At 36.9% G+C, this 13,427-nt stretch overlaps 1 protein-coding gene across 6 annotated transcripts in view; it reads right to left on the bottom strand.

Moving 5' to 3' along the window:
* The window catches only part of LOC100642436 (glutamate receptor ionotropic, kainate 2), a 282,902-nt gene that overhangs the window by 197,836 nt on the left and 71,639 nt on the right, over nt 1-13,427 (bottom strand). For 2 of the 6 annotated variants that reach the window (XM_048408638.1, XM_048408648.1), the window contains exon 1: nt 1,310-1,468. In XM_048408638.1, coding sequence (XP_048264595.1) covers nt 1,310-1,382 — 73 coding nt within the window. In that variant the 5' untranslated portion in view covers nt 1,383-1,468. Of the gene's footprint in view, nt 1-1,309; nt 1,497-2,665; nt 2,790-13,427 lie in introns of those variants that run through there. The other 4 variants (XM_048408633.1, XM_048408628.1, XM_048408624.1 and 1 more) reach the window with 4 other exon arrangements.

Below are 13,427 nucleotides of genomic sequence, written 5' to 3'. Positions count from 1 at the left end.
AAATATAAAAAGAAATGAAGCTCTTTAATAAATGCAACGCGTAAATCTCCTAATATCTGTTGCTAGTAGTGTACGACCTTTGTCCGATATACGTTCAAACTTGCAAGTGCTCTTGTCAAATATGGAAAACTGTCGTGCCGTCTTAATGCATTCAATTGTTCGTTTTGTGTTCTATATAATTATATCTTGTGCGAATATCAATTTCTAACGAATGATGGATGTTTGCTAAAAAATAAATCTGACACAGTGATAAACAAATAAACGGAAAGTAAAAACGCATAGAGGATGTTTCGTGTAGAGCGACACAATGCGAATTCATCGACAATATGTTGCATAACGTCCGCACGATGGTTTTATTGCAACGTTAGATTGCAACGTTAAACTAGTAGCAGACACTATTGTTAGCTGGAATCACAAGGTGATCATGACCTATCACTTTAACGCGGACATCACGCGTACAGCGTTATTCACAGTCTCTGCATTCCAAGAACGTTCGTGATTCTGCTTGTCTGACTATGCACGAGTGTTTCTACTTGCGCGACATTTAGAAGCGAGACCACGTTTTTCCCTGCGATATTATTAATCTTTCGTATCGTGATACTCGTCCCGAGTAATACACAAGGAATTTTTCAGATATAGAAGAAATGAAAAAACAAAATATATCGTGTTTGCAAATTTATAGTTCAAGCGAAGTCTAAAATGAAACGAAATTCGAAAGTTAGAAAATAGGGTTGTAGATTTAATGAATTTACCCAATGAATTCACCTAATTAAGTAATTTAATTCTCAACTGAACAGGAACAAGCAGTTGATACGGGATTGCATGACTTTAGGTGCATGATGTAAAAAACAAAGTGTAGGAATAAAAGAATTTGCCGACCAAGCTGCATCGTTGGATTTGCACGAGATTCACTTTCAATAAAATTCCGGAGCACCCTATCTATTTAATTCCGCATAAATCATATTGCCCGATCATCTGCGTTAATCGCAGCGACGTTCTGCTTAACGGATTACGCGATCGTCCCTTTAATTCACCGTGTAATCGCAATTCTAAATTCTTGTCGAGCTTCCAAAATTCCTATGCTTTCGGTAAAGGGACGTATCGATTACAATTTCGTCGCTGTGGTGTCGTTCGTCGCGTTTCTCAGGGGTGAAATGGTCGGCGAAAATGAAACGAACGAGAAAAACGGGGTAGAAAACGCTAAGGGAAAAAGAAAGAACGAAAAAGAAAAAGAGTCTAGAGCAGAGAGAAAAAGGGCGAGAGAGGTAGAGCCTTTTAACTCGAGAAGGGAGACTGGAAAGATACTCACCTATCCTAATGATATCAGGAAGAGCCGCGGCGTGGGCGGCGAGGAGCGCCAGCAGGAGCCACCTCGCAGCCATTTCCGGTTCCGGTCCGCCCCACCGCCTCTCCCCCCTTCGCCTCCGACGCCACCGCCTCCCCCTGTGCCCCCCACGGGAGCCTGCGCCTCCCTTCTGGCGGAGAGACTCACACCGCTGGAAAACAAGATGGGATGGTGAGTTCATTAAAATGCAGTACGCAAAACCTTCGCGTCCGGCCCTAGAATATATCCTCTGGCGCGGAGAAAGAGAGCGAAGGTTCGCTTTCCCTTCGATGACATCGTAACGACCAGCGTGCCACGGATTAGAAGTCGATACCGAGCCCCTTCGGCCTGTTGTCATCGAACGGAAAAGAGGACAGCGGATAATGAAGTAATGGTGTGATTCGATGTTTGATAGGGTTGAAGATTTTATCGGTCGCTTGTCAACGTTTTCTCGATCGTTACACTTCGAGACTACGAAATACTCTAAAGCATTAATTACTTTGGACTTTATATATTTTTTCATATTACATGAATTCTGTGTAATTTTGCACCGCCGAATTCTCTATGAATACATACAAATCCTGGAATTACAGAAATTCGAAAATCTGAGAATTAGTAAAACAATTTACTATTGACTGCGCAACAATTGTATGTAAAATTGTTTATACAAAATTCAAATATTTACAAAGCAAAACAGATAGGCACATTATAGTAAGTTAATTTACTTTTACATTCATAAAACTATCACTAAATTCCTATTAATCCAACATTTTTATATCATACATCACAATTTTATTTAGTAAATAGGAGAAAATAACTCAATAGAAGGATATTATATGTACCGTATAAATTGAATCTAGTGAATCACGCGTCCATGGAAGTATACCATTTTCTAAAAGCCGTACTACTGAAGAGCATCCCTTTCATCGTCCTACACGACGGACTTGGAAAAAAAAAATCGGTGTCACAGAGCAGCAGCCAGCAAGACGCGACGATGTCGAAGAATAAGTAAAACAGCGCGGAATAAACCCAGTGGAAAATAAAAGCAACGACTGGCGTGCTTTTTTCTAAGCTTCAGCTCGAGGCTGTTCTCGCGAGCATACAATGTGGACGCGCGGTTACAACAATGTATAGGTACGTGTACAGGTTTTTCCACAGCGTGGCAGGCGAGAAAACTATGGCATCGTAACGCAACAGCCGAAGAAAATAAAGAAAATAAAACCCGGTGAATGTGAGCAGAATCTGGCGATGCGGCGTTGAAATTTCATGTGGGCACGGTGGGAAAAAAATTTTTTTTTCATTAAATTCGACCTGCGGATGAAGTTTTCTGCTGGTATTTACCAGATCCTCGCGGTGATTTTTTTCTATTTGCACAGTCTACACTTTTCCAGGTGGATCTCCCTTTTCCAAAAAATGATTTTCAATCCGTAACCGGTTCTGCGACTATCCCCGTCGATCGGAAATCCTCCATAAACAGAAAAACGAACGTGATCTATAACAGGGTGAATATAACGCGAAACAAACGAAACGAAAAAAAAGGTACAGTAAGTCAAAATCGTGGATTGGATTTTTTTCGCACGAGTTTTTGTTTTTGTTTGATACTCGCGCTATCGATCTGCACGAAACCATCTGCACGAGATTGCAAACGAAATAGCGCGACGAGTTTAACGCGTTCTTAAGCGCTTAGAGTTACAGACTTCGACGTGTAATTTGTTTCAATGGATAAAGTATAATTCATATCTTGCATGTAAGCACTGAAAAATTGAGAATTATTATAGTACGTTGGATATTGCAGTGGAATGGACTACAATTTATCGTGATCGAGATAGCCTGATAAATATTGACAGGTAAATGAAGTGCAAATAATCTCGTAGTCAATACGTATAAGCACATCAGCAAATAAAAGTAATGCTGCGTGTGCAGAAAAGTCTGTCAAAGTGAGCTGAGTAAATGTGTATTCCACTTAGATTTTGAGCAAAGGGATATTCATCCTTTGCGTAAATAATACGGAGGAGATCATTCTACGTGAGAATATAAGTCGAAAAAATGTAATAAAATCATCCGATGCCTTATTTCCAAAAACGTATGCATTTAATTACATCTCACTTTGATGGTTCTTGCTGTAAATTAATGTCTTCACATATATTTCTGTTTATTGTAGTGGAGAATAAACAATGAAACAAGATATTGACGCACGATGAATTTTATTACCTTATAGAAAAAATGTCGCTTCGTAAAAATTTACTACGGAAATCAGAATTTAATAGAATGGCAAACATTTTTAAGAATTTCTAATAAAATTTATTGTCCATGAATATTCCCTTTCGCTGTGTATTTTCCATTACGTTCTATGTCTAATAGATATTAATATTTTAATAAAACATAACTTTTTTCATAGATATAAAAAAGTACGATGCTAGAACTATCCAAAAAAGATCTCAGAACAAAGATATAAAAGCTTTTATTCCATGTCTTCAATTTCTTTTTTTCATCTGGAGTACATTCCATTTGTACCACTTCCTGCATATCAAAACAAATCGAACCGATTGTACGCTATGTTACTCAAAATGTGAACGTAGTTTTAGTGAACGTAGATCGAGTATGCGTACAAACACGTAAAATTAAGAAGTGAAAATTTAAAGTCCCGCGGATTCGTCGGCACAGAATCAAGTATTCAACTACGAGTGCTCCAAGACACTCATCGCCGACCAATTTTCCCGTCTTGACAGCCAATAATTCTCTTTCTGCATAATTTATCATTTTCTTCTCTGATTCTTCGCCAGCATGGTGGAGTGGCATTCATCGTGAATGGCGTGACTCGTTCACTGGGGCACATTCGTAAATTTTCAATGCATAGATGAGCAACGAACGGGCAATGATATACGCGCGCCACGGCAATTGCCCAATTTCCGAAAGTCGGCAAATCGTTATCATAAATTTGAAAATTACAATTCACTGAGCCTGACGTCACAGCATCATGGAAATTCACGAAAACGCGTATCGGGGAAGCTTTAAAGATTACGATGAACCATGTAGAAATTTATATGCAATCGATATTTTTCCCAATATCTCCCAGAATTCGGGAAATGTATAAATAATTCAGATGCGGCTTATTCAATTCGAAGTTCAAAGAGACGCGTTTGGTTTATTACAGAAGATAAGCAGCAATCTTTCATGCATTATAGCGAAATAAGATTAAAATTTTTCTCGAAGATTGAGAAAAGCTTTGGTGCTACGCATGAATTCAAGATACTTTCTCGCTTACTTGGAATTAGTTTACTTCTTAAGGTTGCGTACAAGTAATATTGTATTTTAATCCTTAACACTACTAGATCTATAATGTCTAGTCAAATATATTATACACAGCGTGTGTGTATAAATGTGTATAAGTGATATAATAGAAATAAATAGTTATGTATAATAACATTTCAATAAAAATCATTAATTTTGTTTATAATAAATAACTCCATTCCTTTAATAAAGTTATTTTCTTGTGAAACAAGAAAACCTGAAATCCATTAAATGATAAACGTATAAATATATTGTTTTCGGTAAAATTGATTCTAATCTCAGAATTTTATGTCATCGTTAAAAGAAAAGCAGTTCAAGAAGATATTTTTCCTACAACCTAACAAATATTTAGTCCTAGAGAAGATAAACTCGAATCATGATAAATTTTTCAGTTAATTAGGAAAGTATCTTAAACAATTTTTAATCAATAGTTCACGTATAATTGCAGATGAAAGGCCATAATATTCGGCAATTCAACCATTTACTATTCCCAAGACGAAATTAGAGTTAATAATGAAATCCCAGCGAGGAATCAGATTGAAACGAACCGCGACTTTAATCTGCGCATAACGAATCAACCAATTATCAGCTAATTTCTCGTGACGGAATTCTCTTTCCGCATAATTTATCGATTTGTCTCAGTGAGTTGGTATCTTTCGCACGCATTGAACGTGGCTTGTTCGTAGGCTACACGTTGTCGCACATCCGTGAAATTTCCGATACACGCTCAAACGTCCGAGATCCAACGGTATCACACAACAGGGATATACACGCCAGCAACCGTCATCTCTCTGTCACGAATTCCCCATTGGTTTTCGCCGTTTCGAGTTCCATGCGAGCCAGGTCCAACCACACACGGACATTTGCGGACAAATAGCCAGTTACCACCGCGTGGATGCATCTTGGTTACTGAATAAGCTTAGTAGAATTCATCGCGTGACCGAAAGAAAATGCTTGTACCAAGAGAGGAGACAATAAAAAGGGATAGTTCTAACACCATAGTCGTTCGAAGGTATGGATTGAATTTTAATGAATCTCCTTTGCCTTTGTACCTTAAGCTTTGCACAGATCCTCTCTTACGATCCATGGGTGCATAAAATTTTTATGCAAACACGGATCATTCGTCTCACCCTTGGTTTTCCTTCCTTCCTTCTTCGTGGACAGCGCGGTGGCTATCCAGGTTTAATCCTACGTTCACCTCGTTTCTTCACGTAATGGATAACGAGGTTTACGTTCCAACACTTCTTTCTCGATCAGAAGATTGTAAGTTGGCACAGAGGGACGTTTTATTCTTGGGGGAGCTACCGTGACACGCCTCGACGAACGAGATATCCACGTGTTATTTTTACACCCTCTTTGTGAGCTTTACAGAGAGCAATGAACTTACAGGAACTCTTTGATTAAGCGCAGTTAGTTTCTCGAACGACAAGGTAAGCAGTTGATAAAACTTGATTCGATGCATAAATGAAAAGTATTCACATGTTTTCTTATTTTTGATAAGACGTATTTTGATTACGGTGTTACGGGTAAATCAAACTGAAATGATTGTGTTCCTTGTAATCGTCATAGCTGCGTATAACAGAATTGTAATTATTAAATCCAATAAAATTGTTTTATTATTTAAAAAGCTCTTTATGTTTGATCTCTACTTCCTCCTCTATTCGTTTGTTTTACCTTAATGAAGTTCCTTTCTATTTACAGAAGAATCGAGTTTACAAAGAAGAATCGAGGACAAAGATATTTTTCCATACATTCGTAGCTGAGGAGGGAAGAGAAAGGTATTCGTGCTCTCTTCGCAAACGTTTGTTCCTCTTGAAAAACGCATCGCCGCCGTTCCTACGATGTTCCTTACGCTTTCTCTATCTTTCCATTCTCGTTTGCATCTCAACACCCGGACCATGTCGCTGAAGTCGCTTTTCCGCATCCCAACTTCCCTTCCTGCGATGAGTCACTTGCCGATAAAGAGAGAATAGAAATAACGTGTAACGCGTACCGTCATCCCCTGTCGGGGAATCCTAAAATTCGATCACGTCATTTGGCAGTGAAATAAATATTTGAAATAATTCTCAAACGGTTGTAAATTTCATCCATACCCCGAATGGAAATGATCGCGCGTATTTAAATAAAAAAAAAACCAATAGTATCAGAGATTCCGTTGTGATTACGCAATTTTTTGCAAATGACTCGAAATACAGATGTTCCTTTTATCTGTCAGGCATCGCTAGTTTTCCAGTCCCTTCGAGTTTTATTCTTTCATTCGTTTAACCTCTCTGTTCATGGGAAATAATTACGCAGATCGACGAACTTTTTGGCTACTCGTACCACCGAGAGATTTCCGGTGCGCAGATCGCCGTTAAATGGCGCAAAGATTTGTTAGATCCGGAACCATGTATTTACGTAATCCTTAACCAACTACTTCATCTCTTTGCCAACAAACCAGGTAGAGAGCTGTACGAAATATCGCAGCTTCACGCTCGATTTATTATTCGAACAGGTAGTATGCGGGTGATTATCCTGATAAATTGATTATCCTACGTAACAGAATGATAAAGGAGAAGAAAAAGCCGAGGAAAAGCGAGAATCGAAGATAATGGTAAAGAAGAATTGTGGAGATTATATCAGTTAGTAGAATAAGAGGAAAAGGAAAAGTAAGAATCGATCGCGAGGGGATGTATTTACTTGTAATTCAATTTTCTCTTTTACTTATACACGAAAAAGGTTTAAAATTCCTATCAGGGAAGAAAGAGACTATTCCATGAGAAAGATATGACGACCCAGAGTCCGCGTTTTTTTAGAAGACTAATTTTAAAATTCAATCTTTACCAAACATTTCAAAATTCAAATTCTTGTTTGAATTATTGTTCTATCTTCATTTTTAAACACGTCACGCATTTATCTCAAATCTTACTGTGTAAACGAATTTCCCCACATTGCATTTTCTTGTCGCTTCAATTATTCAAAGTTATCATTTGCATCGGTCAAAGAAGATTTTTCGACTGAGCCAGGTGAGCTATGAAATGCTGGCGCATCGAAGGTGCACGCATTCGCCATAATTTACGTAATAGCTGCGCGAGGCTGGTTGTACATGGGGTTTCAGAGGCGAGCAGAGAACGTTGAGTCGAGGAATCTCTTGAATATGTATGAAGTCAAAAATCAGTCACATGGAACACGATTTACGACTGGAATAAACCGCGACGCTACTTGATGGACTGCCGAAGATCCCGAAGAATGTCGGCTGAAACGAATTCACGATCTGCGTCTTGTATCGATTGTCTTCTGATGCATTCTGTAGAGATTTCGCGTGGACTTTCGCCAACAAAGCGTTCGGCTAAGGCCGATAACCCCTCACTGACACATATTTTATTCTAGCTCGATTGTTCGATCGGTTTCTTGCTTGCGGATAAAATTCCTTCTTCAGATCGATGGAACCGAACCTACAATAGCAATGAGAAACACTGCTCCTTATATGAACGGCGAATAAAGTATATCTCATTTTCTCTTCATTTTAATTTTCAATTTCGTCTTATTCTAAACGTTATTTTCTCCGAATATTTCACCTTTAGATATTTGTAATAATATAACGATAATAATATAATAACACACATCAACAATGGTTAACGCTTATAATTTACATTCTCTGTTTCCTAGAGGGATAACTCCAAAATATCAAATTTGGATTTAATGTCATATATTATATAAATACTATCAAAACCAGAAAATGGACAAAAATATTTTTCTATAATACTTGGCAGATCTTTTCCTTCTGGTCTTCGAAAGAAAGGATCACGAGAGGAAATCAAACAGATTTGTAGTAACAGGAAGATAAACGCTCGTGAAATCGAATAAAGAAGAAATGAATATCAACGACCTCTGAATACATCGACTTGGGAGACCAGTAGCCAAATACATTCTGCATCCAAGACACTGTCCGAGTGATGTAGCGAAAGGAACCTAAAGGAATTTTTATATCAGCAAATAGTTCGCCACCAAGACGCCATAGCATGGCATGTCCTGCACGTCGAATCAGCCAGTAGTGTCGGGCAACCTTGTAAAGTTGAAGGAACGATGCACGTCGACGACGGCTCATAAAAGACCGAGATGCACAGTTTATATGTGGATGCTGGGTATTGCGGCGTCTGCGTGCCACCATTTACAGGTGAAAGCACGAAACTCGACTAGCACGTATGTACTCTTCCCCGTACTAAATTCATCCCCAAAAAAAGCGAAGATCGCCTCGCAGATAGAAAATCTCCGTTAAGGCTTTAATGCAGCGCCGAGAGATATGAAATCGAAAATGTAGAATTTCACCACTGTTTTGTAATGGAAGTTTTAAAGAAAATATTTGACGATGTGGAGAGATGAGAGAGATAAGAATAATTGATATGTAGTATTAAATTAATTAAAATAAAATATAAGAATTCTTCATAAGAATTCTTCTTGTTAGACAGATTTTTAAACTGGCAACTGTGTGGCGAGAAAATGTAACATGATTTGTATGTACTAGGCATTATATTTAATGAAAGTTTTGAAAAATTTAAATTCCTTATATACAATATGTGTTCACAATATCAAATTCATATTCTTGTAAACATATTTAATGTAGCTGTATACCACAAAATAACGAGAAATTGTTCTTTGCTCTCAAACACAGTGAAAGAAATATCAAATCGTATTGAATCGTACAATGTTTCTTAAATTTAAATTTGCTAATGGAAAAAGTACCGGTGATAAAAGAATAAGAGAATTGAATCAAACAGAACGACATTGGCAAAGAAATATCGAAACCCTTTTTATATCATCGAATAATTTAAACAATCTAAATTTTCCATCTGAATTTCGTTTACCCTCCCATGGAAACGTACCTAAAGTGTCGTACGATACCTAGCTACTAACCAACAAAAGCAGGAAGTAAAAAATTGTTCGCCAACAAATTAATTAACGATAATATCGACTATTTAAAGTTCATCGACCCGCGTTTTAATTTTACTTGAACATTTGCCCAATCATAACTAATTTATTTTAATTTCTACGTCGACAAATTAATTTTGTTAAAGATTTCAGAATATTTCATTTAACTGGCGATATATAGCGATACATTGCATTATTTAACCGCAGTTCATTGTCTTCATTCTTGTACAGTTTAAAACGATAAATTAATACATCTAAAAAAAGACAACAAATCTGCGATGGGACGTGTAATTGGTAATGTACCATCTGTTTCGCGTCTCTCGTTTGTTTGAATTACAAAATCGATGATGACGTCGTGAGTGAAGTAACAGTTACTAATTGGACACGAGCGTTTTATCAGGATGGAACGTCCGTTAAACAACTGATTAAACAACAACGCGACCGAAAATAACTTAAGGACGAAAAAATTTGTTATAACTCATAGCTGACGTCGCTTAAATACGTGCTTTCCCTTTATTGACTGGAAAAATAGATTGCGCCGATAACGATGATTTTGCACGGGCTTGTCGATAAAGCGATTTGTCGTCCATGAGACAGAAGATAAAACACGTCAACCATATTCGCGAAAGCGGTGTTAATTTTTTGAAAAAAATATCGTTCAATTGTGTTCGTTTGATCAGTCGAATGGATTTCATAAATATGTCGACGAACTTCTATCCAAATAAAAAAAAAAACAGCAAAAACAGTTCTCTTTGACGAAATCGTAATCAATAATGTATTTTTCAAAATTTTACCATTCTTATCATGCTCTTGTATCATTACAATTTTGTATCATTACAATATTTGTATCATTACAACACTCTCTTATGTAATGATATATGTACAAACATTACCACAATGCTATACAACGCAACCGTTATCGTTGGTATTACGAAGAATATAAAAACGTAGTTTTCTATGTGCATTCGCTTTGCCTGCACACGAACGTGGCAGTGAAATATTATGCAACGAACTACAATGCCAAACAATCGGTATAATTCAATAGAACTGCAACAGAAATGGACGAAAGTTGCGCCACGCACGTTTCAACGATACATTTTCGAGCAAATAGTGATTTCGGTCGCTGTACGGAACGACAATTTTATTGAATTATAGAAGCTGTTCGATATTACGGGCTAACTTCTTGTTACGTAACGCCATCCAATTATTATTGTTCCATTGTTCCTTCATACGCGTACTCTACAGACTGCATTAACTGGAATTTCTACCAAATCCTTCGCTGAATTTTCTAAAAGTCACGTTAAAACGCACTTAAAAATGTTACTTGATACGTTGAGAAAAATAAAAAATTGTTTTCGAATTAAGATAGAAGGTAATAGCAGATATGTTACTAAAGACAATTTGACGGTATGATACTTTTATATTCGATGCCACAATCTGGTCTTTGAAATTATTCTCTCCGTGTTTGCACAATGGAAACTCATCCGAGCGGAAAATATTCATTACGATCCTATTACCGTATTCGTGTGCAGGAAATAGACTGGCTTCCATTTCGCTCCACATAGACGAATCTTGTTTTGATTCTGTGTGGGAAGCTTGTAAACGCATAGTCTAGATTTTCCTTTTTGCGGATTATACGCATAAAACGACTTTATCATTCCCACTGAAACATTACACACCGCTCGAAAGAACATCGCTCCCGTGGAACGTGGATATATAGACTCCATACGAATAACATGTAAAAGCGGAAACGACGTGACTCCTTGCAAAAATTAAGAAAAAAATGTAGAATAAAATATTTTCATTCTTGACTCAATTTTCGGGATAATCGAATTTGAAAATTTCCCAAGTATATTTGAACATAGTTAATCCAAGACTGAGTAGGATTATGTAACCGACAGAAAGACATTCTAAAAATAGATCGATGTAGATTAAGATTTTTTCACAAGACGCTTCATTTCTGAGAAAAATAAATTGAAAAATTTATCATATGCATGTACTAGACTGATTCTTAACTAAACATGTTCAAACTTTATTTTTTTCAAAATGAAGCCTTAAAAAATTTACTCGATATTTTCAACTTATTTTCACGCGCAGGATGACTTCCTTTCGACTATTTAGTCCAGTCTGTAATTAGCCATGTATACTTGATAAATTTTCAAACTTGATTTTCTTCAAAACTAAAACAAAAATAAAAAGATTTTGCCCTATATTTTTCTCTTATTTTTCTACAAGAAATTACTTCGAGCTCGCTTTTACATGTTATTCAGCCGGACTTTGCATGTGTAATAAGCGTTGGTTATATATCTATCGATATTACTGCTTCCTTTCTTACAAATATTAATTCTGTATCGAATATTTAGAACAAAAATTCTCATTTTCCATACCTTCCCTGTGTCTAATGGACCATATAGCGCATCGAAGCGTCATTGTTTTAACAACGAATTATAACATGAGATTATGCAGCAAGCAGACAATGTTTCTAACGAAAAGCACGCGTGCAATGCACGTGGCATATATATACATCTGCCAAGTTTCTCCTGACTTGACAACGACGTACTTTATTGGCTGAGCGTTCATGTAGCGTGCATTAAATTCCTCAATTTTATATCACCGGGTCAAATTTTCTGCTACATGCATTCCAAGAAATTCAACCGTTTATCGTTGATTAATTATTTACCATGCTTCTTGTTCGTCTGTTATCCTACCTCTTTGTTTTCATAACGAAAACACTTCTACGTAACAAAAGCGCTTTACAAAATTTTATGAAATACAAAAACAATTTTATAGAAATTGCGTAAAATACTGATCCAAAAATAAAAGGGCTGATTCCTTTATTAGTAGCCACGATAACAAATAAATAAACTTTTACGAACTATGAACCTTATTAAAATATCCAAGTTATATTCATCTTAATACAATACGGTTTTTTGTTCACATAAGATTTCACTTCATATCAATTTTATTGTAATTGTATTTTATTTCTATCGACCCGTGATAATACTAATCACAATGTTATACAAACAATAATTTTTCGACATTTCACTATTACTATATTTTCTGTTTTTCTACATTTTAATATTAGTCAGTAACAAAACATTTAATTGTATTTGATCGACTTCATTGATTTTTAAAATAGGAAAAGAGACGTTAGAAAGAAATTTCACTCATGATAAACGTTACCCTCTTTCATGGTTGCCTTATTTTATGATTAATAACAGAAACATTTCACTTTACGTGTATTTAAACAAATAACGCTAACGAAATAAAGATAGAAAGAAACAAGGGTCAGCACTGGACTCGATTGTGGACATTGTGAAAATGTGCAGAACCGCGTTACGACAAGAACAAATTTTTGTAGATGCAACGGGTCCGCTGGTTAGAGTAAACCGCGGAAAAATGCGGTCGAACGATGACATGTTTATATGACCGTCGCATACGTGTTTTATTCGACAGCGATGCGTGCCACCTACGGTTCGGCTGACCCACATCATGAACCAGCTACACTCGTAACCAACTAACGCGACCGGTGGCCCCTTAGCGATTTCCCCCAAAATTGCATTTCCCTCTCGGTCGGTTTCGCCAGAGTGTATATACATACCCGTTGTCCGTAAAATAGCAAAATTGGGCTACTACGGTACAATGGAATACAATAAGGGAACGAGACACGGTCGTTTAATACCGGTTGCCTACGCCATTGTGGTCTGCACAGTGTGTTCTAATTGCAGGCTTTTTACGAACAGAACGCACATTCTTTTTTCTCCCTCTTAACGCTTCTCTTTTTTTTTTATTAAACATTACGATTGTTTTATAGAGGGCTTAGCCCAGGTCGCATTTCGAGCTTTTAAAATGCGAGTGAGTATGCGTCCGGCACATGGGAAACAATCGAATGGAGCAATCGTTC

Source organism: Bombus terrestris, chromosome 1, assembly GCF_910591885.1.
Source record: "Bombus terrestris chromosome 1, iyBomTerr1.2, whole genome shotgun sequence".
Taxonomy (NCBI): Eukaryota; Metazoa; Arthropoda; class Insecta; order Hymenoptera; family Apidae; genus Bombus; species Bombus terrestris.
Note: the sequence above shows the minus strand (reverse complement) of the source record. Positions and strands in the feature narration are given on the sequence as shown.